Source organism: Cylas formicarius, unplaced genomic scaffold (genome assembly GCF_029955315.1).
Source record: "Cylas formicarius isolate icCylForm1 unplaced genomic scaffold, icCylForm1.1 PGA_scaffold_2__14_contigs__length_35257938, whole genome shotgun sequence".
NCBI classification, from domain to species: domain Eukaryota; kingdom Metazoa; phylum Arthropoda; class Insecta; order Coleoptera; family Brentidae; genus Cylas; species Cylas formicarius.
Window position 1 is genome coordinate 21,341,913 of NW_026844319.1, and position 27,801 is coordinate 21,369,713.

Consider the following 27,801-nt stretch of genomic DNA (forward strand, 5'->3'; position numbering starts at 1 on the left):
ATTATATTTAAATTGCAAATATTACGAGGAGGAAAATTAGGTATACACTGGGGTTATTTGAACTACTTGTTTTGGATGGGTTATCTTTTTAGGTTTTTCTTGAAGTGGGCGAAAAAGAAATGCAAATGAAATGTACAAATATATTCAGTAAATAATATGCAACACTTCAACCATAAAAAACTAAATTATAAATACATATCGTGAATATATATTTAAATATGACATTAACAATAGTAGAATGTACGTGATTAATATGAATCATGTACAATAAAAATATAATAATTATTCTAAAATATAACTCACCAAAACTGACTTTTTAAATTAAGGTAGGTAAGTGTGTGCAATATTTCAATAATACAAACATTACATAAAGTATAAAAATAAAATTGACATTACATATACATACAAATACACCTACTTAAGTGTAAATGTAAATAAATAACGTGAAGTATATGTAATTCATGGCACATTTATAAAGTTTAAAATATCTTTAGCTATGTACTGCCCTTTGCTTATTTGCTATTTCTTTTGAGTTTCCCTACAAACAACTGTAAATACATACTTCTATACACTTGAATTGTTCCCTCTTTGATTCTTGCAAAAAAATAACTTTGAAAAACTGCTGAACAGTTAATTTCTAACAAACCAATTTTCATTGAAAATACCTAATCGTTAATTTTAACTGATTGGTTGCTCATCGGTTAATGTTGGACTTAAATGTCCATCACCAATCATATTACCATTAAGCAATACAGGACTTCCCGCAGAATTGGTGACTGGAGGTGAAGCCTGACTTCTCAATTCAAACACCTGCTGAATTGCATTACGAAAACAGAGAAAGTTGTAGTCAATTATACCTTTATGATCAAAATTGTCTTCCCGAAGTATGCAGACCAATGCTAGAAATTTGTTAACCTCCCTTAGATATAGAACAGTACCATTGTTAAGCTTAATCAAACTGGAACTTTGTTCGTCAAATGCAGCCGGTTCTTGGTCCTCCTTGACACTGTAAAAATTCACAATATGGATAAATTGGATAAAATACTTCAAACTCAACAATATACCCATAAATCCACGAAAGGTCAATAACCACATCTATCATATCACAGCATAGTTCATAACTCTGCATATCAACAGGAGTCGAGTCTGTTGCAATGTATATTTTAGAGACCACATCGAAAAGAAATGATTTTTCTATGGCAGAATTCTAAAATCACAATATTATCTAAAGAACAAAGTGAACAACCCCTACCCTTACAGTATTTAAAATATTTAATAAGTTTTCTAATGTCGGTAATTGTGTGATCAATTTCTGAACCACTTTTGAGAATGCTTCAAATATAGAGTGATCATATATAGATGTCAAATGAAAACTTAAATGAATCTGCTGGTCATAGCCTAAAAACATAATTCCCAAGAAAAACGTAAAAGATAATTTAGGTTTTATAATTTACCTGAATCTATTAAATCATCCATTGCCCTTTGGTGGATATCTCTCTGGCATTCCATTTTCGAATCATCTCCTAGACCATCAACTTTGTGAATAAAAACTTCAAATTTAATGTTTTGGTTAATTTTATAAGCCTTTGTCACAAACAGATTCAGTTTATGCAATGCTTCTACATAGTCATCCTAGAAGTTAAACTGTCTTTAAAAAGAACAAAAGCAAATCGTAAACCTATCTACCTGAGCATCAATAACAAAAACTAACGCCCCACATCCTCCAAAAATCATATCAAAATCGAAACATGTATCGAAAAAATCTATTTGACCCGGGAAATCCCATATTTGAAACTGAACAAAGCTAGAATTATTTATATCATCCTTAACAATCTTGTTTGTACTTTCTAGAAATAGGGTTTCATTTGGAGACATTTTGTGGAACACAACCTTCTGTATTGACGATTTTCCTGATCTAGAAACGTTTAAATGTCATTAAAAATAAGGTTTTAAAATAAAATTCTACCTGCGAAGGCCCATTAGTAGAATTCTGGGTTTGTGATCTGATGGATTAACATCTTGATCTGCATCAAATGTTCCATAGCCAAAATCTTTAGGAAACGATCCAGGCTGTCCATCGAATGGAACTACCTCTTCATCGTCTTGATAGGAAGACTGTAAGTTTATCATAAGGATGTTAGCAATAGAGTAAATAAATGTGTGTGTATTACCATTTCAATTAACTTAGTCAGATACTATTAATTAATAGTAAAATTAAGGTTTCGCCATTTTAACGGAAAGAATAATTGTTTATTAAGTGTCTAAACCTCTAGTAACCAAAAATTAATACAATTTTTTTCAATTTTGACATTTTTGCGTCTCGTAATTTTAAAGGTTATTTAAGTGACATTTGGCGACCACGACCTTGAAAAAGCTAGGATATCTCTTTGGGTAACAAATTATTGAAACAGTAATCTGGGTCCTATTGAAGAGAAGTACTAAATCATAATAAGTTATGCTAACTTTTTGGTATGGTGTAATGATGTAAAGTTGATGTTCGCGCTCTATCAACGGTGGTTGATTAACCAACACATATACTTTCACTCGGCAAGTTCTATAACTAACTTTTACTTATACCCTGTGATTCTTCGGTCTTTCTGGAAATATGGCGCCGACGTAAGTAAAGTTTCTTTTAAAAAAATCTAAAATCATCTGCAGCTTTCTCATTAATAACTGTTTTAACTTGTTTGGATATAACTTATTATTAGATCTTAGTTTTATTGACGTTTATATTTTTTGTTTTTGCGATCTATTTGATTTCTAACCTTACTTTTTTAATTCTTAAAAACACCTAACATTTACTCAATATTTTATTCACTTTCAGGGCTGAGAAGAAAACGAAAACAGTAAAGGGATTGCCAGCAGTGCCCGAATCGGTATTGAAGCACCGAAAAAGGCGGGAGGCGTCTCGTCTTAAGCGATTGGAATCTGAATTTAAAAAAAAGAAGAATCAGATAAAGAAACGTAAAGACATTTTTAAAAGAGCTGAACAATATGTTAAGGAATATCGATTGCGAGAACGCGATGAAATCAGACTTATCAGGCAAGCGAAGAATAGAGGGAACTTCTATGTGCCTGGTGAAGCTAAATTAGCTTTTGTTATTCGTATAAAGGGGTAAGTATCTAAACCCTTCATAAAATTATGTTTGGACAGTTTCTATAGTGGATTAAGTTTTGATTTTGGTCTACTTTCCATGCTGTCTAAAAGTAAATTGTTCTTTGTTCATGCTTCCGTGATTTTATTAATTTAAGCATTGTAAAGGGAACAAACACACAGATATAGTTCTTTAGTTATTGACTTTTGAATTAGTATTGAACTTTAATTCCTAATTTGTAGTATTAATAAAGTGGCACCAAAAGTCCGTAAAGTTCTGCAGTTGTTCCGATTGCTGCAGATCAACAATGGAGTATTTGTAAAGCTTAACAAAGCCACTATTAACATGCTGAGAATATGTGAGCCTTACATTACTTGGGGCTATCCTAACCTCAAATCCATAAGAGAACTCATTTACAAGCGTGGATTTGCTAAAGTAAATGGCCAGCGCATTCCCATAACAAGCAATCAAATTATTGAGGACAGACTGGGCAAATCTGGCATAATCTGTATTGAAGATTTGGTACATGAAATTTTCACTGTCGGGTCTAATTTTAAATATGCCTCAAACTTCCTCTGGCCCTTCAAGGTAATTGCAATTAAAAAAGGCTTGTGATTGCAGTTTGAATCAATTTTATTTTAGCTTAATACTCCGACTGGTGGATGGCGCAAGAAGACCAATCACTACGTTGAGGGTGGAGATTTTGGCAACAGAGAAGATAAAATCAATGAGCTTCTTAGAAGGATGGTGTAAAACCATTGTTTGATGAAATAAATTATAACATCTAAAATGCAGTTTTTTTTATTGTACTTAAATGCAAAAAGGGATTAAGTGGATGAGGTATATATGAAGAAATGTTATAATAGGAATATAAGAAATTTGAGAGGTTATGTTGAGTGATGGTAGTTGTTTGTTTTTATTCGCGTCTTTTAGAGCATTAGACAAACCACTTATTTTAACCAAAATTGAATTTCAAAAAATACATTATAAATCCGAGAACATTCCTGGGTTGTAGTCTGTCCGTCTTGTTCTTATAGATATGACGTTCTCCTAGATTTGTTCTTGGTTCCAAACTTAGGGTTTAGTTTAGTTAATTTTTAGTAATTTTCTCTTCACCATTGAGTTTAGATTTTATCTTTTGCAATAATTTTCTCAGCTCTAACGTGTATTGAAACACTCCTGAGTAAAAGATTGACAGTCTGTAATCGACAGCGCTGGGTAAACGCTTAACTATGTTAAGCCAATTGTAAGCATTGGAGTATGCTCTGTATTCTTCGAACACAGAATACTATACCGAGTTTAGCCAGCGGGCAAAGTATATAAATTCAAATATGAAGTTATTTGAATTCAGCTAACTTAACTTCTACAAGAAATAAAGATCAATTTAGCACCTGTTGCAGTAATACATAGATTAATCAGAACAGAAACTTAGGACACGATAATAAACGAAAATAATAAGAATGCGATATAGCTACTAGCTACATGGATAGAAATCATAATTTTTCTAGGCATGCTGTTGTCCGATTGTTAACGTATTCTATGCTTTTAAAACAGCATGTTTAAAAGTTGGTTATGATGTTTTGTTTATTTTTGTTGTAAAATCATTTAACAATGACTATGGATCGAGGTAACGCATTTTTTACCCTTGTTCTTGTAATTATATTTTTTTTTCTTACAGCATTATTAGAAGTTTTAAATAATACTCAAGAACCTTTAGCTAAAAGATTAAAACTTGCAGACAATGTTTTTAAAGTTCCTCAGATATCAATGCCAGGCAAAGAAATCTTTTTGTTAAAGTGGTTGTTTGAAAATTCGTACGATAACAATTGCTGCCTGGAAGTTTATGATTTGGCTTTGAAATGGGTTGAATGTGAAGACTTCAAAGGGCTATGTCCAAATGATATAATAATAGAGGACTTTTTTAAGTTCCTGGAGGTATGTTTCTTACTATTATTCTAATTGGGATATATTTGATTAAGAATTTTTATTTTAGATTTTAGTGGAGAAAATGCAAATAAATTTAAAAAATACAGTCTTGAGTAATAAAATTATCAACTTAGTATTGTGCATTACTGAAGTTAAGTTGTTTAGGGAATATTTTAAGCACAATTTAAAAATGTATATGAAACTTCTTTCCTCTGCAATCAAAAACACGCAATCCGTTACTGACATTACTGATTTTTTGAAGAGGCAATGGGCCATTAACAAGAGCCTTGTTGGGGAAGAAAAGTTTTATAAATATTTCTTAGAAATTCTAGCTCCTGTATTAATATTAAGTTTAATAGATTTCAGTAAAAATGCTCATTTGTTTGAGGAAATTTCGAAAGTTTTCCAAAAGGTAAGTCTTGGGTGAATGATTTTGCAGTGCTCTAATTTATCAATTTTAGTCCATATTCCAAAGTAACACAAATCATTTTGAAACATGCCTAGATCAATATTTTAAAAACCAAGTTGCTGAAAAACAGCATAGTTCCTTTATAAAGGCTGTTATGAAGTTTTTGTTATCTTCATATTCTTTGGATTCAAGCAATGCTGTTATTAGTTACCAGTTGTTGTATAATGCGCTTTGCCGCGCATATAGTTCAGCAACATTGAGGTATCAGTTTTTTGTAGTAATAGTTCAATTGATAGGATTTGATCTTAAACTGAACTTTGAATTAGAACAAGTTCCAAAATTAAAAACACAGTTTGATTTCACGAAATCCTTGGAGATATACTTAGGTTTACTTGAGGTTTTGAATCCCACCACTTTAATTGATGTAGAACTTGAAAAGGTTAATATTAATGATTTTCTTCGGAATATATTGAAGTCGCTGATATTCTTCAACATTCATACTAGTACGGTATACCAGATATTCTCAAAAACTGTAGAAATCAGCCCGTTGGTGATTGAACCAATAGCGGGAGAAGTGGTACGGTTTATAATGCTGGCAAATAACGAAAGAGTAATGGAAGATTATGAGAATTTGGTAATATCAACATTCAACATATTCGCTAAGCTTCATAGGACTGAAAAATTTGTAGCGAAAATGATTCAAGCATTAGGCAAGCCACCTTTCGAGCAAGAAACACCGCCTAAACAAATTTATGGTTTTCTGAAAATATTAAATTTTGAAAAGCCCGCCAATATCAATTTGTGTGCATCGACAATATTTTCGGAAAGAATATTACAATGTTTCACAAACTGTATATATGAATTAGCTAGTTGGCAGGTGGTCAACCTTTTAAAAACTCTTTGTTATCATTTAAAGATTGCTGTAGAGCAATTTTTTCTCAAAGATGTCAACAAGTCAGGTAATGAATTGAACATATAGTTACTACGCATATGATGTCAGTATTTTTAGACAAACACCAATCTTTATTCTTGGAAATCGTGGGAGTCTTGACTTGCAGATTGTTGCAAAGTAATAAAATGGCAGATCATTTGATCCCTCCAAATTCGGTTAAGAAATTTGTCAGCGGTTTAGAAGAGCTCAAAGAAATTTTCAGATTCTTCGGAAAGTCTATGTTGTTGAGGGAACATGTGAGTTACTTCGCAAATATATATGAGAAACATGTTTTATTAGCTGTCCGGTGCAATCTTAATTTTGGAGTTAATAATTCATGTGTCAAATAATCTCCCAAAGATAGACTGTTTTTCCTAGACAATCTGGTTTTTAACTTTGGTTAATTTTTATGAAGGTCTACTGCAGACCTAGCTCGTTTGGATTTCTCTTAACGTTTCAGAACCGTACTTCGGTACTGACTGATTTGTGTAGAGTTTTATCTGTGAGATTCCTCTATTATTATTAGTCCATACAGTGAAAAAACCATTTTTACTTTAAAAAGTTCTTGTAAATATAAACGAAGGAGAAAATTTGCTATAAAACAATGTTAGAATATTTATAAAAAAAAAATTCTACATCAAAATAATCACTATCGTCACTGGACTCGTCCTCCACATTAATTAATTCTGTCGACTTCTGTAAACATTTTTTCTTACTACAAGCAGATACTTTTCTACTTCACTTCTAATTAATTCTATTGCATCAGAACTAAATTTCGGCGAGGTGTTGTTTCTTCTTAAATGGAGTTTCAGCTGTCCCCATATCAGTTCTAGCAGATTAAAATTGCAGTGATATGGTGGAAGACGGACAACTTTGAATCTTCGCTCATGACCAACTTGTCCACATTATTTATACTTCTTTGTGTAGGAATTAAAAAAAAAAAACATCATTTTCAAGCAAAAAATTGTGAATGACTTCTTTAGTCGATGATGAATTCTGTATTTGTTCCGCTTGTGCAGAAAACAATTTTTCAAATCTGTCCTGTTTTCGTGGTAGTCAAAATTTGCTTCTTTGACATCTTTTGCAGAAAGCAACAAAGTGTTATCTACCTAACCAGCTTCAGAGCCCGCATGTAGTATGATAATTTGTTTTCCCCGCGAATCTGGCACATCCAACGCTGTTAGCCAAATATCTTGGCCTCCATCCTGAGATTCTTCTCGATTCCATCAAAATTCGTCTCTTATTGATGATTTTGTCATAAAAGTCAATTCGTACGAACGCACGCAAAGTCTCTTGCCAACAGTCAATGTTCAGTACGCAACTCTTTCTGTAAAGTATTAATTGCCTCACTATTACGGCATGGTGCATGTCAAGTAGACTTTTTGGTACCACACGATCTTTCCGCGTTTTTCTTTCTTGGACACCATTTACCGGCAACCGGCAAATGTGTCTCGAGTCTTTGATTCATTTGAGTTTGGCGGATGTTCATCAACTATCATTACTTCGTCGAACACAATTTCAACGTCCTCGTCCCTGGACATCGCAAGTGACTAACAAAATTGAACAATGTTAATATTTGGTAAATTGTAATAAAATGTATATAGTACCTCCATAAAAATGACACACTGAGTCTTGACAAACAATTGAATAACAGTAAGTTGGTAATTTACAAACACAAGACGGAATAGAAATAACTGTTTCATAAAACTGACAGCATACACCAATTTCACCAACCCCCACAAATCAAGCAATGGCAACCTGGGAAAAAATCAAAATAAGGTTTTGAATTGCTTTCCTAGGATAATATTTTAGACTCATTATGATGTTAAATTGGAAATCAGTTTAAGCTTTCTAATGTGTTTTTAACATAGGAGATCAACCTATCTAATGGTCAAATTTAACTTGAAATCGAGCAACCTTAAGTAGGGACTGTTTTAGGGAGATTTATAAAAAGCACACTGATATGAATTAATATAATAGTTTAAGCAAAGCAAATTTCTTCACTCCTACACGTGTTGAAAAGAATGGTCCCTTCCGTTTTACAACAGACTGGTCGTAAACTCATTCCGAAGTAAAAACCATGAAAGGTTGTAAAACGGTACATCGTCGGGAGAACTCTACTACCATGTCTTACAAATTCACGTGTTTGCCCCAGTTACTATATTTTGGAAGGGTAGCGTCGCTATAGAAACGGACCACCTGGTCCAATGTGTGAGAAATGAGAGAATGTAAAATAACGTTGCTGTTATTCGCTATTATTCCGTAATTTATTATGTAATTAATATTTTCCCTTGTTTTCTGAGCCATAGTTTTAATAATTATCCATACTTTGTAGAATAATGACATTATGAGAACATTTTTAAATTTGTGTTACGTTTGGGGCGAGGTGTACATGACTTTAACGTATTATTCTGTGGACGCGGGAATCGCGATGGACAGAGTCGCGGATAATACTTACACAGCGTGCCACTTAATGTACGTCCATCCCTATCTGGACCTCAGCCAATGGCAGCTCATATCGCAGAGGATCACCAATTTTGGCGAATATGAATGCAAAAAGTTGTTGGTTTGTAGTTATCCCGTTTTTCTAGTTTTTTTTTTTAATTAGCGTCCTTTACAGCAAATGTTTTTCGTTCAGAAAATACGGGCGATCTTATTGTTCGAGGGCAACGTCGGCGAGCAGGTGTGCTCCAACGTGATTAAAACGATCGAAAGTCATATGGAGGATACGTGGCATGATCTGTTGTCCGACAAGTTCGTTGTCAGTTTTCTCTTGCCGAAAATGGAAGGAAAATCGAAAATATTTTTGGCAGAGCATCTCGTCGGCGATAAGGCCTTGTGGACGGAGCCTCACGTCATGGATTCTATGTGTCTTTTAAACTCCGTGCATTTCGTCCTCATGTCGAAAATAAGCAAATTGCTAAGACGTAAGAGGAAACAGCAAGAGGTTCGATCGAAGGTGCTCAGCTCAACGCTATTGACGCGTATTCCAGAATCGGTCTTCCTAAGTGACGAATCGTGCGAAGTTAGCGACATCTTCGAAGAAATCCAAGCGAAATTGTCAACGTGCGATGGCGGCGCCACTGTTAACGTTGCCGACGACGCCGTTAACGATCTGCTGGTCGTTTTTAAAAAGTTTCCCATTATTTACGGCAGTGTTTTGCAGCAGAAGATTTTGCTGATGTACCTATTCAGTTTGTACTGTGACGTACCGGTGGAGGCCAGACGTACCTGCGAGGCTCTCATTATAGGTAAAGTTATCACAATCATAAACCTGCACGATATCTGTTGACCGTTTCAGTGCTTGAATAATTATGAACAGAAAAATGTGCTTTTTTTCAATGGGTCACCCTATATAAATTGAATTATAGAAATATTGCTAAAATATTTCCAGTTTTCGTTTATCTCTTTAAAGCGTTGACAGCCAACTACGAGGTATCTCGTCCTGTATTTACTTGCCATTTTTGTCCAGTTACAAAAGAACAAAAAATCAATGCTGGCTTTTGGACAGAAAACTTATTACACGATTCAATTTGTAAGTCCCTTAAAAAAAACATTTTTTTTTCTTTTTGATTTCGTCCCCTTTGCGAATTGAGGACGTAAAATTCTGCTGGCCGTGTATAATTTTTTTTTATTTATTTTTATTTATTTTATTTTTCACATCAAAAATATTCCGACATTCAAATAGATTTAGTCTTGGCCTGTCGGTTAAGCCTAGAAATCAGGTGCTCCTTCGCAGCGTAGGTTCGCGACACATGCTGAGTGCAAACGCTTGTTTTGCTTAAATTCTTAATTTTTTTAGTTAACAGCTAACCAAGTAATAGAAGACGTTTGTCAACTATACGAATTGAGGGCATAAAATTGTGATTAGACTAGAATTAGTTTTTAATAAGATAATATGCTAAAATCAAATGATCATTTTTAGCAAGATTTTTGAAAATTGGCAGTCAACGTTTCTTAAGAAATGTTTCAAACTTTAAAACTCTCAAATTTGGTCCACCCTATTTGAGGTGTCCAAAAAATATAGCCTTTTCATATACTCACACAAATAGCGTTCTTTGTCGATAAAATTTAGCATTTTGCAGAAAAAAAAAAGAATTAATTTTTATTTGTCTTATAAATAACACAATTTTAAAAATCGAAAGAAGCCTTTTTTTCAGTTCAGTTTAGTTAGCTTTCCTGGACATTCATGCTGCTATTATTAACACTTTCAGTGGTACTTAGATCTCCAATGTAAATTAAAGTGTGAAAAACGTTATGAATTAAATAAAATAAAATCGGTGAAGATGCAGGAAAGAGTTTCAAGGATTATTAAACACTACAGTCAGTCGTGCAGCCTGTCTTTCGTAAATTGTTTTTGATAAATTTTTAACTTCAGAAACTATTTAAACTTGAAAAAATAGGATTATTCTTATAATAAAAATCTGCATTTGATTTTACTTACATTAAAATGTCAGTTTTTCAGTAATTTTAATCAATTAATAATACATAACTAACTAAATAAACATACCCTAGGGTTAGAATACAGAATACAGAATTGTTGATCTAACAATTTTTGCAGGTAGTTTGCAGTCCTGCAAATTTCAATTGACGGAATTTAATGTGGCCGAATTGTGCGCGTGGATTTTGTCGAATTGCGAGCGCAGCCATGTTGTCTTTTCGCTAGTCTTGAGCAATGTGTTCAAAGAGGAAGAGTCTATCGCGAAATTTGTACCTTTTATACATTGCATGACGCAAAATTTGAACGATCCTAGATTTTTGCGAGCCAGTCTGCTCGTGCTGAACGCGATCGGCCGAGCGAAAAATTCTAAAATTGATTCCGAGAAAAAGGCCGAGCTAAGAGAAAAAATTTATCGCGAACTCGTGGCGGAGGTAACCTCGAAAGCAAAGTTTTCGATTGAAACTTACGCCGCGTGCCTTAAGCATTATCTGGCGACGGACGCCACTGGCGATGACGCCGCCAGGCTTTTGGAACGTTTTGACTCATATAGCGTTCACATATTCGAAAACGTCTTGTCCCATGATGACGTCCGAGGAAGTTTGAGATTATTTAGCACCGCTTTGCACAACAAACAGAAAATTCCCCAGCTGAATGGTGATTTTCTGTCGAGGATCTGGAGGTTCGTTAAGGGTTTGGACGTGGCCGTCGAAGATACCGATCAGTACGCTCAGTTGGTGAAATTGATCGTCACTCTTGTTCCTAACGATCAATTCCGCCATATTTTGGAGGATCTTTCGAATTTTCCCGTATGTTAAAAAGAAATTAAATTAATTAGAATTGTAGGATCCTGCGCCCATTCGTTTTAAACCTCTGCTTTCCTCTGTCCTGTCCTCTCCCCCTCCCCTCTCTCCCCCCTCTCAGTCCCACTCTTGTTCTCTCCCTCCCTCTCTTCTCTCTCCTCTCTCACCCCTCTCACTCTCTCTCTTGTTCTCTCCCTCCTTCTCTTCTTTCTCCTTTCTCACCCAACAAGAACTTTAGATCGCTAATTATTTGGCAAGCAATATAATTACCATTTGTACGTGTTTTAGACTCACAATGACGAAATTGCGTTGGAAAAAATGTTAAGAAGTTGGGAATCGATATTGGCTTGTGACATCAACCCTATAAAAATGCAGATATGGCAAGCAGCTGTCGAGCAGCTCATTCAATTCTTCATCGTTACACTTCAAGCTGCCGAAACTAGCAATAAAGTAATGAAAATGTTAGTTCATGCAGCAGAAAATATAACTGAAGCAGATCATGTATGTGCAGATGAATTTATACTTTGACGGATGCGTTACAGTGAATGTATTTGTTGCAGTTTGTGTTGACGTCAAGTTTAATAGACATGCTGATAATCCTCGTTTCGATTGTAATAACGCGTTACAGTGACTTCGATGGTGCGTGCGCAGGCTGTATTTCCATTTTAGAAAAGCTGTTGAAATTCAGGCACGCCCTTATAATGGATAGACTGCCGCCTTTCTTGCAACAGTATCGTAGCGTTTTAAAACACGTCTGCAAACGAAGTAACTCCGAACTAAATCTGTCGGCTGGCGAAGTGAACAAAATGGCGGATTTAGCCCGTAAATTCGAGAAACTCACGACGACATTGGTGTCATTTAAGAAAGATATGGCCAGGATATCCTTGTACTTGATAGCCGACATTCTCCAACGATACGAAGAAGTAAATTTGTACTCGAGCGTGAAACTTCACGTGAACAACTGCGTCTATAGTTTATTATCGTTGTGCGATCACCACGCCGTCTCGTACCTCATGCGGGCCTTGTCAAAAGCTTCAACTGAAATGTTTAAGGTTATGTATGAACACTATAAGAAGTATTACATGTTCACCGGGAAGGTCTGAATATTGTTTTGTATATCGATTATAGTAAAGTTTGTTACAAAACTCAGTGTCAGTTTTGAATTCCCTCAAATTTCATTATTCTTTAATTGCACGAATCAAAAAATAGGTATAATATTTTAAGCCAGAGCAGTCACCTTGATCTACTGGAACGGCATAATATAAAAGTGAGACACCTTTTACTTTTTTAATTATTTGCGTATTTTTTCAGGAATATAATTTCTTAAAAATACATAAAAACGCAGGTATTTACCCAAGCGAGTATATATTTAACCAGTATTTTTTATTTTTTAATAGGAAGAATTTTATTAAAAAAAATAATTAACCAAAACTAAATCAATTAGCAAATAGTTTTTGATGATAAAATCAAATTAACAATTTTCGTTGCTACATGGAATAAATACTTTATTTACACAATAAATAACTTGATGAGTTATTATTTATATATAAAATGAAATGAGATCATGTAATAGAAAATACCATTGAAATGATTGCACAAACGATTTGACCTCAAAAAAAATATAGATCGATATTACTTACCTGCCATTATTATTAAAGTGTATGACAAAAAAAATCCCTGTTACTACCCGTCTCACTCTAAACAAAGTTTTCTCTACAAAATCCATTTTAGCCGCATTCGCAAATCATGTCTGTTCTACAGATAGAGCTTAGTGGATTAGAGCAGCTCTGGATTAGAGATCTTTCTCTAAATTTGTTACAAAACATCCATATTATCTCCGATTCTCATTTTGAGCGGTAAAAATCGATTTTAGTTTTCGTTATTGTTTTTACGATTTTAAGAAATGATATATGCCGAAGGTTGTTTACTTCGCAAATTATTCATTTTTTACCGAAGGTATTTGTTCCGGTCGGTCCTTGTTGGCGATTTTAGGCAAAGATTGTCAATTTCAATGTTAATTATATACAAATAGATTTAAATAATTATGACTGAAGTTTGTTTTGATCGTAACGACGATGATAATTATTATTCCCCTTGTGTGGAACAACGTTTATTTAACCAGCCGATACTGATGACGTCACGCATGTTTTGAACACTTTTATTTTCGGCTTCGGAATTTATTAAATGATATCTTCACGGCAGCAGACTAATGGATTGCTGAACTTTGCCACAAATACCTTTTAACAAAATTAAATTTAAATCTACCTAACGGCTAACTGGTGAATATTGTTAAAACGCGTATTGGAAAACTCAATTTCTAGTGAACGTCGCGTAATCGATCTGATTAAGATTCGAATAAAGTGTAACTGTAATTAAAATATCAAAGGTGGTATTTATTCGAGTGGTCAAGAACGGTAAGAGGACCGGATAAAGAGAACGGGGACAGTGTGAAAATAATCAAAATAGTCGAAATATATCCCAGGTAGCAGAGGATCGTCAAAATGACGTCGTAACTAGTCACCAAATAACGCAAGCGAATGATGACACTTAAGTGACGTCTTTTTTACGTCAGTTTTTGTCATTTAAGCGAAATCTTTTTTACGTCCACTTTAAGTCAGATTTTGGTCCTTACTGTAAAATATATGACGTTTTTTAAATTGTTTTTTTTTCTTTTTGCAGTGGGAAAAATTTAAAATAAGTAACACAGAAACTGCCGATTTAAATTAGATAGACTGTCTTTTGCGATTGCCGAAAATAAAATAATAATGAAAATATAATAACAGGGTCTTAAACTTCATTTTTTCACGAAAATTAATATTTTTCATTTTGATTCACCCTGTAGAATAGATTCGAACTAATTTCAATACAAGTTTGGGATAAATGACTGTACCACTTTATAAAATTACAGTTCTCCGATACGGCGTCAAAAATATTGGGTAATTTTGATGAAAAAAATGACCATAAATCCAAAGACACTAACTATAGACCTTAACAACCCTACATTGGGTCGTTGAGTGTAAAAGGGGAATTTATTAATGCCATAATATACAGTGTTTTCTATTTGAAAATATAAGTTTGATTTATCCCCTGAACATAATTTTAAATTGTCTCTTTTGGTCTCGTCTATAACTTATTTTGTATTTAACATTTTTCTCTAAAACGAATAATAAACGAAATATATTATTTTGACACACACACACACACACACACTATAATTTTAATTATGAAGTTTAAAGTTCATATCTGGAATTAACTAGGTCATTTTATGACGAGATTCCGAGGTCAATTTTGTGTTGTTAATAAGACATCCTTTTTTTGAAGTCAATTTGACCTGTTTTTCGGACCGCCGAGGAGTAGCGAACATTTATGACTCGAAAATGACGTCACTTTGACAAGCCTGTGGCACCTGGGATCACAAGCACTTATAGTTCAAATAACAATTACAGGTAGAAAAATTGAGGAATAATATAAAGCAATCTCTTATTACATCCCTCTGCCATTAGTATTAACGTGTAGCAACTAAACTTTTAATATATATTAGTTTAGTTTAGGTCAGAAGTCTTTAAAGGAATGAAAACGTGATGATCATTACATAAGTCATTTACTTATTGCGCAAATATTGACGCTCCTCTTTAGCTTAATAATAATGTGTTTGGAAGAAATTCGAACTGCACTAAATTAAAGTACACCCCGGATCCTCAGCACATCGGAAACCTTTGATAATGACAACAAGTAACAAAGTAAGTCGTCTGGACTTTCACGGATTCTCCCCCAAAAAGTAATTGCGGCCCATTACTGGCTAAATTCAATTTAACCGTGCGTTTCGAAACAGCTTCTACAAGTATATCACTAATTTTTCCGTTTTGTCGTAGTGTTTCCTATTAGTAATATTGTGATTTTATTAGGCCTAAATATAAACATATTTTATTTAAGCTTTATATTTTTAAAACACCTTAAAAATCCGCCCTTGATGCTCCGCCTCTCAATGCGAGTGACAAGTTATTTCGATGAATGCTGTCAAAATCAAATGCCAATAGCTTTAAACCTTCAAATGATAGGCTGTAGCAATTTATTTTTTCAAATGCGGAATGTTACTCCGCTGGACTTTTGGTTTTTACAGAAAATTCCAGGAAACCATTCTTAGGAGTCAAAGGCAATTTTTTAGATGACGAAGGTTTTCTCAATAAGCGCTGAAAAAGTGACAGTATTGCTGGATTGGTCAGCAGTTGCAATGTCTTAAAATATCTTTTCTTAGATGAAAACATATACGTGGGTGTTACAAGAACAACAAAAATCGATATATATGACTTATCGGTCTGTCAACGGTCACAAACTAAAATAATTTCGATTTGTAAACAAAATTCGAAGTAACTTGTCGTTTTCCACGAATCGCGCCAACCTAGACAACATCCAAAATCCATCGGACCACGTTCGATGACTCAGAATATTAAGAATTTTCCGCGTGTGTACCAACGATGAATGACTAATCACATGGTGCGAGTGTAAGAATCGAAGAAGTATGCAGGCCGTTTTAGAAATGACGGAAGACTCCCTTCCCAAGCGTTTCAAGACGTGGTGGACGTCGTCTACAAGAGCGCAAACGTGGAAACATTTATAGAACGCCGGCGGTGTCGACGTTGCTAGTTTTATTTTGAACCGCGTGTCGCGTAGTTTGTCGTGTGCAACACTTTGGAAACCTACTTTCAAGATGAGCAACATTGGTAAGTATTCTCTTGCGACCGTAGTTTAATCAACAACGCTTACGCTCAAAAAAATTTCAAAATTTTGGCAATAGCGAAATGTACATATATGAGTAATCTTCCTTGTGGCATCAAACAGTTTTTTAAGACTGCCCGAGCTTACCAACACTTAATCGTGATGCGTCGATTTCTGTCCTTGCAAAATAAATTTGTTCCGTTTCCCCTTTCGAATACAAAACATGCTCGTTAAAATTAACCCACCTATACTCAGTATTTGGTTAGTTGCGTAAACTTTTCCATACGTGCTGTTGCATAAAGAAGAAGAACGCAATTATTCTGATTTTAATGGTACAGTATCCTCCTATCAACCATTTCAAAACTAGTCGACAGCAACTTTTGGGCTTCACCCGGTACATCGGTGACCTCCAGCGTGCTCGGTTGACCATACCGGTGTATTTTGTTTGCCTAACTATATAATTATTGGGCGAGCTATTTTTAGCAATGTTCTCATAGAGATTTGATCGTCACGGTATAGGTTTTATTAGTATATTCTGCAGCAGTGCACTTGTCACGGTTCCGATACTTCCATCCAAGTTACGGGTGGGTTGGGCTATACTTTGAATTGCGCAACCGCTTTCTTTTAGGTCGAAAGGCCATCGACATCGAAAATTTTGTTTGTGGTCGCCAAACTTTTGTAACAGAGTGGCCGTCATTAAATATATAGATCTTTCGACTCAGCTGATACATAGGCGATAAATGATCATTGGAATATTAAATAACGAATAAGGCTATAATAAAACCAAATTGATATCAAAAGTGGTCCTGTTGACGATAAATTCAATTTGTGATAGTGTCAGGGTGTTTATAAAGGGAACTAACTGTCCAGTTTTGTAAATAAACTTATTAATAACAGACAATTACGCGGAATGTTTAATTGCATTTAGTTTTAATATCACAGAGATGTTTTTCATTTTAAAACTGTAATTAAAATTTACCTGAACCTCGTTCACCAAGCCCTCACTTTTTCCACTCACTTTGCCGAAAATTCCTAGTTTCTCAATAAACAATAGATAATAAAAAAAACTTTACCTAACGTGTTTAGGAACGCTAGTATTTGGTCGCGTCTTATAGGTTGCGTCTTATAGGAAAATAGAAATTTCTGATGTTAAAATATATTGTCGCATTATTATGTACAACTAAAGGTATTTTTTAGAAAACCTAACCTAAAGTAACCTAAACCTGTAATACATTGTTATAATTTGACATACTTAAGGAAATTGAAACAGTACTAAATAAAAATGATATCAATGGCAGTGGTTGGACGGGCAAAACATTGGTATACGTAATTTAAATATTTGTTATTTCCATTTTATTGCTTTATTATGTTTATGTTAAAGATTTCGCACTAACTAAAATAAAGCCACGTAATTTGTTAAACATATATGACAGACTCTCAATAAAAATTGAAAAAATATTGTAGAGAATTCTCCAGTGCAAATGTAACCTTGACTTCATCTCAAACTGGATCTAAAAATAACAGCAATATTCATATAGATTGTAGAAAAAAAAAACGATCTAGAATTAATGCGCTAAGCTGCTTTAGAATTCGAAACCACAAATGAAGGATTCCGTTTTGCGGCATCAATTTGTACATTAGAATCACTATAATTAACCCTAATTGTCTAATAAAATGAGTCAAACATAACGAAAACGTCATTCCACATGCTTCCCGCCATTGATTTTCGTTTATTGGATCCCATCAGATTTTAAACACGATAAAAGACGTTAGATTCGAGTTCTACCAATGTCAATCGCGTGTAAATCCTCCACATTTTACAAAAGTTTGATAGTTAAGGTGTCGTTTCAGACCATTCCGAAGTATCGAAAAATTTTATGTTTATACCAGGCGATCGATTTTCAGAACTTTATGTTATATCGCGGTTCGTATCATTTGTCAAAACACGCGATATGAAGATCGTTCTAATTAAGTCAATTTCTGTAGGTCGACATCGATACTATCGTGCCTGCCTCTCCTCAAGCGAATCGCGAATAAATCTCAAAACTCATTTAACTTAATTTCACATGAAACGAAGATTTAAAATTGGGCGCAGCTTCGTTTCGCGTTTATACTAAAACCTTTTTGTCAATTTTTAAAAAATGAAAACCAGATTGCATTATACTACGTGAAAAGAAAAGCTACCACATCACTGAATGTCAAAGATAGAAAAACTGTGACAATGTCAAGTGAAGGTACGTTCACAACACTAAACGTTGTTAAGGTAACTAGACAAGTATTAAGTTACATTTACAGTTAATTGATATATTTGATAAATTAATTCTATGACTACCATTTACGTTCAAAGTTCGACGTTTGCTAAAGCCCAAGTAAAGTTGGATTTTCCTAGGAATCTTGGCAAAACCAAGCACGAACGAAAGTTCAAAAGAACCAAATGAAATTAAGCCCGTTGGTCCGAATTAAATAGGAATGTAGTCTTATAAGTATTATACCTGACAATTTTTTATTGCTTTTTTTTATCCTGTAATCTAATTTAAATAACTGAATAAAATAAGAAGTATAGCAACACCCATTAATATCAATACTATGAAAAAATTGCATCACAGCATAAAAGCACTACATTATTGTTCTAACTTCTTTACATCTGTGTAGAATTTTCAGCGCATAGTTTTACTTGGTCACTGCGATACCAAATAATATGTTTGTGTTAGACGTAAGAACGAGACGAGTTATTAAGTAGGTCAAAGCATTCCAGCAGTTCTGGCTCCAGTTTGTAATTGATCGATCCGGTGTTGTGTAAAAATGGTTTACTCCAAATGCAAAAGACGGATTCTGTGCGTACGAGGAGTATACGAGAAGTAAAACGTTAAAATAGATAAAATAATTAAGAATATCGCTTACAAGTGTGTGGAATATTTATTCATGCAGAACATGTTTAGGCTTGGATCACTTTTGCCAAGTTCATTAATAAACAACTTACTATGCTATGCTACTATCGGTTCTTACTACCGCAAGAATTACATGTTGTTAATTGTTTACGCAAAATCTAAAGTTCTAAAGTTTTTATCTATGTTAGATGAACGATCTGAATCGCATACATTTTACTGCGATTATTCTTACGATCATATAGGTACATGGATAGGGGCGTTGCTGGTATACTTTAGCATCATTTTGCTCTTACTTTCATTCCGTTTGAGCGAAAACCAGTCTTAATTATTATATTTTTAACGACAGAACTCTTCACCGAGGACCGCCTCGAATACAACTTCTTCCCGAATGATACGGGATTCGTCCAATTCCGTGTTAAAGCTGCGCATGATGCGCACATCGCGCTGTGCACACAAGCCGCTGAAATCGACCCAATGTACGAAATTTTCATAGGGGGATGGGGAAACACCAAATCCGTAAGTACGAAGTTGTTTGGATTATTTTTGTTTCCATGGTGGTACATGTACAAAACCTACTAGATTTAAAAATATTTTGATTTCTCTGTCACGAAATTGACTTTTGGTTTATTGACTAAATGATATGGTGTAATTATTTATAAATTCTATGCTAAAGTACAGTTTAAATTGTGAGATAAGTAATAAGTTTTTTATAAGCTTAAACTTAATTTATTAATAATTTAGTAATTTTTAGTTTGTATATTAGCTGCAACACATTGTACCGTCTTTAATAGATATAGAGTCCAATCTATTTTAGGAGTATTTTTTTATTACGAATTATAATAAAACGAAACAGGAGGGAACAAAAAATTAAATTCGTATTCAAAAGAACATTTACCTATTAGATTAGAATTTAATCAGTGTATACCAACTTTATCCCTATGGTGCAGATCATTAGGAAGAACAGAACCAAGCCCGACGTCGCTGAAGCACCCACCCCAAACATTCTGAATGAAAGCGAATTCCGCGGGTTCTGGATTCGTTGGGAGAATGGCACCATCTCCGTGGGTCGCGAAAACGAAGCCGCCCCGATCTTGTCCTGGACCGACTTCGAAAACATTCCCATCGAATACGTCGGGATTTGCACCGGATGGGGTGCAACCGGAGACTGGATTGTCCAGCCGCCTCAACCTCAAGGAGGAGCTGGCCGCGTACCTCGTGGAGCAGCCGGTACCCAATGCTGGGTAGCTTCCAGTAGCGGCCAGGTACCACCCAGTGCTTTTGCCGGCGGGGAAGATAACGGCGAACCTGTCTACGTCATCAGAGCGCAGTACAATGGAGCCCTCCTTCCAGGGAAATTGATTCCCAGTCACGGGCAGGCCTACGTCGCATGGGGAGGGGCTGAGAACACTGTACAAGAGTACGAGGTACGTGATTTATTCATTATTTTTCGCGCACCCGGTACCGCAGCTCGCATTCCGTCGGCGTGTGTAATCGCCATTTTTAATCATCATTAATTATTTATTTATTTATTGTCGTGGCTTTTAACCTTCTGACTAATTTCGTCCCACTTGGTAAACAGGTTGTGCAATAGCACTTTGTGAGCTTAATATGGCAAGGGAATTTGGGGTACCAAGCAAAATTTATGGCATGCGAAGAATTAATATTTTACTTATTATATTTAAAATTATAGTTTAGTTGAAATTTCCAAAAATTTTAAATCATTTTCCCAAATTTCTGCTCCCATATCCCGTATAATATTTAACAATAGGTGATTTGTTTAATAGAAAGCGTGTTATTTAATAATTGTCCGATATATCTCAAAGGTTAATTTTTCAAGCATTTTTGAGAGAAAAATTTACTATAAACGTGTGGTCCAAAATGCTTCTCGGAGGGTGTCATGTTTTTAATTTTTATTTTGTGTTCGTTTGTTTGATGTTGTTTACCAATAATTTATGTTGATTAAGAAAAATAATTTTACAAAATTGTTTCACATTTTAAAAAACACTTGGTTCAATTGCATCAAACCAAAATATTTGTAAAACAGTTACTTCCAGAAACTTCTAATTGGAGAATCGCTTTCACGTAAAAATGATTGAGGAGTTCATCTTTTTAAACAAAAAAATTCATGGTCGTATAAAAAGTTAGGAGCCTTTGATATTGAGTAAACACACATAGGTAGCGGCGCCCTCTACCAGTACAACCAGCTACTTTAAGAGCAAATTCAAATTTCTTATATAAAAAAACTCCTAGGTACCAATGTTCGTTCAGAAATCGGTATAATTTAGGAAATTATGCAAACAAAATTGTCGAAAAAACTCTTACCTTAAAAATACTTACAGAAATTATACTTACTTACTTATATATAACTAACCGTTTTTTAAAATTTCAAAATTCAAATCACAAAATGGACGTTTGCAGGTACTGTGTGATTTCCCCGGCCAGTGGGTCGCCTGTTCCGGTGGCAATATTCCCGGAAACGCTCTCCCCGGAGGCCAGTCGGAAGACGGCGAGGCCCTCTTTGTCGGCAGGGTGGTGCACGACGGGAGCTTGACCGTGGGCAAAATTCAACCCAGCCACGGCGTACTGTACATCCCATACGGAGGCCAAGAATTGTCATTCTCCGATTACGAGATTCTCGTACAATAAATGACGACATAAGAACTGAATAATATTTATATTGTCGCTTTGTTGCTGCCTATATAACGATATACTATATTTTTACTGTATAGAGAGTAAAATTGCGTAGGAACTTGTGTAAGCGTCGCATAGGAACGGCGATGAATGGCTTTTAGGTGCCTTTGTAATAGAGTGCCTGAAATTTTTTTGAAATTCGACGTATTTAGGCAGAAAGGATATTATTTATTCGTATTAATTTTGTAGCATTTTTGTTGTTTATTGTTAAGTACACACCATAATTTTGTAAGTCTGTTTTTTGAGTACAATAAAATTGTATTTTCACCATTTTTGTTTTTATTTCGTCCTCACGGATCAAGAAATTTTATTGCATGAAAATAATACAAATAGACATCAAATCAACGAAAAGGTTTTTTAGAGCAGGTCAATTTTTAGTTGATTTTTACTAATTGAACTCACGGCATTCCAGCCTACTGATTGATTTGATTTTTTCGACTGCACGTTTCTCCAAAACGTAAAAAAAAAACGTAGAAAACAGATTTTCAAATTTTGTGCTTACAGTTACTGAAACTCATCAACTAGAAAATTGGAAAAAAAAATTCCAAACTCCGCCCCAATATTACTCGCCCATGGCAGCGACGAAGACTAAATTACAGTTTTCAATGAATTGTAGTAACTGTGCCAGATATTACGTAATATTATCTTCACAGGTTTGGGCTGATTTGAGAACCTTTGGCGCATCCACCATTTGTCAACAAAATGCGACCACGACAATTTTCTGCTGTTTATGGTTGTTGCGGTTTGGTACGGAAGTTTTGTTACTTCGATAAAATCTATCTTGAAAATAATGATTTACAAATATTTCTTAATTCAATCGCTTCTATGCAGAAGTAATTAAAAATATCCGAAAACAATAAATAAAATATGCTTCCAAAAGTATTGCTGCAGAGAAATAAATAATGAGCAAAAGAGTAGCATTTATTTTGAGTAGAAGCAAAGCAATTTTAAAAAATTCTGCAGCCTATATTTTTCTTTGTAATAATATTGGTGAAAAAGCCCTTCAGGATGCAACCGAACTTAATAATTTTAATCTAAGTAATTGAAAACTACTACTTATTACTGCAAATGACATTGCAACAAAATTCGTAAAGAGAATATAACTGTTGAGTAATTTATATTATTGATTTTTTTCTAACTAAGAATTGCAATCTAAAAAGAAAACAAAATTTTAAAAAATTCAGGAGTCTATATTTTTCTTTGTAACAATATTGGCGAAAAACCTTTTAGGATGCAACTGAACTTGACAATTTTATGTTCTTGAAAACTACTACTTTTTACTGCAAATGATACTGCAACAAAATGGACAAGAGAACGTATATTAGTATATACATTGCCCTACTACTACTAGCTATTAAATTTTTCAAAAAATATCGGAGTTGCAAAACCCTTGTGAAAGAAATTTATTTCTTTTTGTTTTCTATTTATAAAATTATTAACGCAGTAAAATGTAATAATTTCAAGAGTTAAATCGTTATTCTAAGTAGATTATTATATAAACAAACTGCTAGATCCAGATAAATGTAAACTGGTCTCAAAATTACTAGAGAGAAGAACAATTTTTTGCACAAGTTTTATTCGGGTTATCATTTCATTACAAATTAATATCTCTGTGCAACTGCATTAACCGGCAAAAAATTCTTAACATTTTATTACCCTCTTATAATTCTGGGGACGCTATACTAAAGCCACTGAACCTACCTAATAAATCTAAATAGAAACATTCGTATGCTAGGACGGCGACGAGCGGTTTAAAAATTAAAATCTGACGCAGTTTAATAAACGCACTGAACTTCAATATTACAACAAAAAAATTGTTATCGACGATTTTAATTTCAGTTTACTTTATACGCAATAAATTACTCAGATAAAGAAGCTGCTCGTTAATCTCGTACGTGGCGTGCGTCTGATGTGCATTCCGGCCGCGCCATCTCCGTACGCTGCTAATTGTTTGCAGCAGTTTTTCAAAAATCTCAAATACGCGTCCTTGGATTCGAAATTAACGCAAATGCTTGCATATGGAGACGCTTGTCTCGTGACGCTCTGCGCGAACGCCTCTGCCGAGGCAGAGTTTCCTCAACCAGAAGAAAAGTTTATCATTTTGCAATGAGCCGCCGTCCCGGTAAGTTTTCTTAGGTTAAATGTTAGATGATATAAATGCTTGATAAATATAGAATCGAACCCATAGACGTAAACGCGTCGTCCGTTAATTTTTGTTAATTTGAGTTATGCCAGGCCATCGTCATAATAAGGAATGCTGGATAGCAGCCAGGGACGGCGAAGTACCACCTGGTGCTTTTATAGGTGGTGAAGATAATGGGGAACCGATGTACGTGATAAGGGCGTACTACGAGGGCTCTCTTTTACCGGGAAAATTGCTGGAAAGTCAGGAACAGGGTTACGTTCCTTGGGCCGGATCAGATAATGCGGTATTTGAATACGAGGTAATCGAATTGAGTTTTTTTTAAATTAATTAGTGAATTAAACAGATCGTTTTTGGTTTCTTCTCCTCTAAGCATTATCCAAGGACTGTGGAAAAGAAAATATCGCATACGATGTACGTCGTATATGACCCTAAGTTAACTAGCACGTTATAAAAAAAATGTACCGAACAGTATTTTGTGCATCAAGTTTAATAAGCGACTCTTTAGTCACGAGTTTTGATTTAAACGAGTGGCTGAAGAAGTTGATCGATGGGTTGCATACTACACTTCTATAACCATTGCTTTTTGAGCACATTCAGCGAGTGACGTGTGATGTGACCATCAGAACTTTCAAAGTTCAAAATACCCTTAGTGGCTAAAATCGACCGATCTCCTGGCCTAAGGATCTGGAACGCCCAATGTGGCTCACGACATTTGCTAACAAAGCGGACGACTTAAAGTAACACTTTGCGCACGTTTGATCAGTGCATAGTAGATAATAGTATATTATGCAACAAGTGCGGTAAACGGGTTTGGGAGCAATAGGATGTTTTCGGAGATATTTCGCACGGTTTGAATTTTGACGTTTGTCGTTTCTGACCGTCATGTCAGTGAATGTATTCCTGTTGTTTTGCAAAAATGTACCCAAAAACTAATACACAGGAAAATGTTACGCAATATATTAGACAATTTAAATACTACGTGCTATGAGCTACAATTAAAATCCAGTGAACCAGTCGCTAAATAAAGTTTCCCACTGAAAGTTTACATATCGTTCGCATGAACTTTAGTGGTTTTTACAGTTTTCCAGTTTTAACAGTATTAAAATCTTGCCAAGACCAATTGTACGATTTTCAAACATCAATGTCTCATCAGTGCAAATAAAACAACAAGCTGTTTCTTGCTTATGCCATCTTAAAAATTTAATCCTCTTAAAAGCTCTATCCTTGTATGATTTTTCTTCCAATTACAGTCTTTTTCTTTAAATGAACAATTTAAAAGTAAAAAGTAAAAGTTAAAGAAACAACATAACGTTTTTAAAATTGTGTTTATTTCGTTGTTTATATGATATATCCAATAATACATTTCTCCCTGTTTAACGTACACAGTTAAAAAGAGACAACAATAGCAGAACCAATCGGAACGGTACGTGAATAGGTTTATTGGCAACTAGTAAATATTTTCTGTTATTTTTCAAATTGTGATTTTTTTGTGAGGGTCTTAGAAAAAGTATAGTATGCAACACGTTTGGAAGACTCTTTATCTCACTCGTTTATTGAGCACTCGCTCCGCTCGTGCCAAGTAAACTCGTGAGTTAAATGCCGTTCACCGCACTTGTTGCATAATATACTATTTCCTGCTTCCATCCTCTCAAATAGTAAATTGCACTTCGGACATTTTCAGGATTTTACCAACTGGTTTGAGAGCAATCTTTTGTTTTCGAAAATATTACCCAACGCTTGAATTTTGACCCAGTGAATGTATTCATAAATAATGGTCGTACAAGTATGTTTGGTAAACTTTTTAAGGCAGTCGCTTCGGTCATGCCAAATGAATTCGTCACTCAAATGCCGTTTACCACACTTGTTACATAATATACTTATCTTGAATGGCGCGCGCATCCACCATTTGTCAATATATTTGTTCTGTTTATAATATTTTATTATTTTCAATAAGATTTTGTTTTATTTTTGTTAATTTTTATTCTAGGTCTTTCAACGAACATTGTTCTACTTTCTAGGGTCATCAGAATTCGTTTGGCTAATAAAACTATGTCCAAAAATATTTCCTTCAGGACATCGGCTGTAAAAGGGACCCCAAAAAATTATTTTCGATATGGTTTATTTTGTCCTAAAACTTTGTGATTCTATTTTTAATTATGGGATCAAAATGATATATTTTATATAAATTGCCATACAACAAGTACTCTCGTTTAAAGTCAATAGATGATTGGTTTTGGAGTTATTTGAAGATTTTTCAACTAATGACGACAGAAATTACTTTTTAAGCTCCCTACGTTAAAATACAATGAAAAATTTAAGATTTCTGTTGTCTTAATTTCTTTTAGATATTTCAAACCGTTGTAGCAGTAATTTTGAAAATAAGATATTTTTAGGGTTGCATTATGCAGGAGGCATTTCCGGTCACATGTTTAGTAATCAAACTAACGTAATTTTCAATATTCTATATTCCTAGAAATTAGAGAAACATGTTTAAAATCCCTAGCATGTTTTGAAATTTAACTGAAAAAATCGTCACAAGAGCTGAAACTGATCTAGCAGCAATTTTTCTGGTTATCCAAAAAAAAATAACCTTGTCTAAACAATTAGTGTAGAAGAGGACATAGTTGTTTCTTTTATTTTGATTTTGCAATTGAGAGATGGACTCCTGCAGATATTTTTGTTTCCGTTGTTTCCACTTAATGTATTTATACTGGCAATGTCTTTGGTTAAATTTTATAGGTACTCTGCGACTTTCACGGTTCATGGCATCCTTGTTCTGGCGACAACATTCCCCCTAATGCAGTCCCAGCTGGTACTTCTGGCGATGGGGAGATCCTGTACGTCGGTAGGGTTGTTCACGATGGTACCCTGACGGTTGGTAAAGTGCAACCGAGCCTAGGTTTTTTGTACATCCCTTTTTATGGAGAAGAACTTTCCTTCTCTATATTTGAGATACTGTGTTATTGAGGTTCGATTAAGCAGGGCTTGACGGTTCCCACGGATCGTAGACTAAAAACTACAATAGGTGAAATATTGTAAACTATGATCCTCTAATCTGACAATCTCTGTAGTATTATTTAGGATTAAGCTAGACTTTGACCTTGTAGCACTAAAAACGGAATTAAACATTTGTACTCTTTCAGGTGCTGTGTTTTAATTAAATATCCCCACAAAATATAATATGTATTACAGAATGCGACTTGTTGGCGAGTTAGCTAATTCACTACAATATAGTATCAAATCACACACTAAAAACAGTCGACAAGCTTAGGACAAGCGATTACTTTCAGAAACTTGAAAAATATGGTTATAACGATAACTAATAAACAAGGATAAAAATGAATTCAATACGCTGTTCCTTTTGGTAAATCGTTGTTTGGACAAAAGTAACACTTAGCTTAACCCTTAACAATTAGCACAAAAATAACCATCCAATTTTTAATAATTATAAAAAATAACACAACAGCGAAATGAGACAAGACTGACTGCCTTGACATTTCTTATTACCCTAGGCAACTAAAACTTGGGGAAAACAATATAACCGTAATTTCTAGTGTTCTGCGAAAACGCGCAGAGTTAGCTATAGGTCATCCTAATACCATACGATGAGTAATTTGAGTAATTAAAATGTATGTTTGAATCAAGTTATAGCCACTTAAAGTTCCTATTATATTAAAATAACATTATCCATTTCAAAAAAATCAATTTCGATACTTTTAGAAATTGGAGTTTATGAAAGTAATTTCAAAAAGTAAACT

General features: G+C 34.4%; 5 protein-coding genes across 9 annotated transcripts; 4 read left to right on the top strand and 1 right to left on the bottom strand.

Annotated features, from left to right (window-relative positions):
* Positions 1 to 192: 192 nt before the first annotated feature.
* On the bottom strand, positions 193 to 2,328 carry LOC132698447 (ras-related GTP-binding protein C). 2 transcript variants are annotated; one of them, XM_060664498.1, is made up of 8 exons: positions 2,172 to 2,328; positions 1,967 to 2,115; positions 1,687 to 1,915; positions 1,455 to 1,632; positions 1,259 to 1,398; positions 1,065 to 1,207; positions 858 to 1,006; positions 675 to 810 (listed from the first exon to the last, which is right to left on the bottom strand). In XM_060664498.1, exons 1-8 carry the CDS (start codon positions 2,172 to 2,174, stop codon positions 803 to 805), a joined length of 999 nt encoding a protein of 332 aa, XP_060520481.1. In that variant the 5' UTR covers positions 2,175 to 2,328; the 3' UTR covers positions 675 to 802. The 2 variants fall into 2 exon arrangements, with proteins under 2 accessions (XP_060520480.1, XP_060520481.1); XM_060664497.1 differs by having other exon boundaries at positions 193 to 1,006.
* Positions 2,329 to 2,481: 153 nt separating this feature from the next.
* Positions 2,482 to 3,886, top strand: LOC132698448 (large ribosomal subunit protein uL30). The gene is made up of 4 exons (XM_060664499.1): positions 2,482 to 2,616; positions 2,825 to 3,115; positions 3,338 to 3,683; positions 3,738 to 3,886. Exons 1-4 carry the CDS (start codon positions 2,606 to 2,608, stop codon positions 3,846 to 3,848), a joined length of 759 nt encoding a protein of 252 aa, XP_060520482.1. The 5' UTR covers positions 2,482 to 2,605; the 3' UTR covers positions 3,849 to 3,886.
* A 722-nt stretch (positions 3,887 to 4,608) lies between these two features.
* On the top strand, positions 4,609 to 12,890 carry LOC132698480 (uncharacterized). Of its 3 annotated transcripts, XM_060664559.1 has the most exons (11): positions 4,609 to 4,722; positions 4,774 to 5,030; positions 5,089 to 5,433; positions 5,483 to 6,389; positions 6,440 to 6,618; positions 8,697 to 8,927; positions 8,982 to 9,288; positions 9,355 to 9,612; positions 10,923 to 11,608; positions 11,891 to 12,103; positions 12,163 to 12,890. In XM_060664559.1, exons 1-11 carry the CDS (start codon positions 4,707 to 4,709, stop codon positions 12,703 to 12,705), a joined length of 3,942 nt encoding a protein of 1,313 aa, XP_060520542.1. In that variant the 5' UTR covers positions 4,609 to 4,706; the 3' UTR covers positions 12,706 to 12,890. The 3 variants fall into 3 exon arrangements, with proteins under 3 accessions (XP_060520542.1, XP_060520541.1, XP_060520543.1); XM_060664558.1 differs by having other exon boundaries at positions 8,982 to 9,612; positions 12,163 to 12,889; XM_060664560.1 differs by lacking the exons at positions 4,609 to 4,722; positions 4,774 to 5,030; positions 5,089 to 5,433 and having other exon boundaries at positions 5,930 to 6,064; positions 6,120 to 6,389; positions 8,982 to 9,612; positions 12,163 to 12,888.
* Positions 12,891 to 16,164: 3,274 nt separating this feature from the next.
* LOC132698015 (uncharacterized) lies at positions 16,165 to 22,167 on the top strand. The gene is made up of 4 exons (XM_060663843.1): positions 16,165 to 16,323; positions 19,553 to 19,722; positions 20,154 to 20,630; positions 21,625 to 22,167. The coding sequence occupies exons 1-4, from the start codon at positions 16,311 to 16,313 to the stop codon at positions 21,850 to 21,852; spliced, it is 888 nt and encodes a 295-aa protein (XP_060519826.1). The 5' UTR covers positions 16,165 to 16,310; the 3' UTR covers positions 21,853 to 22,167.
* A 1,610-nt stretch (positions 22,168 to 23,777) lies between these two features.
* On the top strand, positions 23,778 to 27,177 carry LOC132698016 (uncharacterized). Of its 2 annotated transcripts, none has more exons than XM_060663844.1 (3): positions 23,778 to 24,019; positions 24,124 to 24,341; positions 26,783 to 27,177. In XM_060663844.1, the coding sequence occupies exons 1-3, from the start codon at positions 24,004 to 24,006 to the stop codon at positions 27,008 to 27,010; spliced, it is 462 nt and encodes a 153-aa protein (XP_060519827.1). In that variant the 5' UTR covers positions 23,778 to 24,003; the 3' UTR covers positions 27,011 to 27,177. The 2 variants fall into 2 exon arrangements, with proteins under 2 accessions (XP_060519827.1, XP_060519828.1); XM_060663845.1 differs by having other exon boundaries at positions 24,133 to 24,341.
* Positions 27,178 to 27,801: the final 624 nt, after the last annotated feature.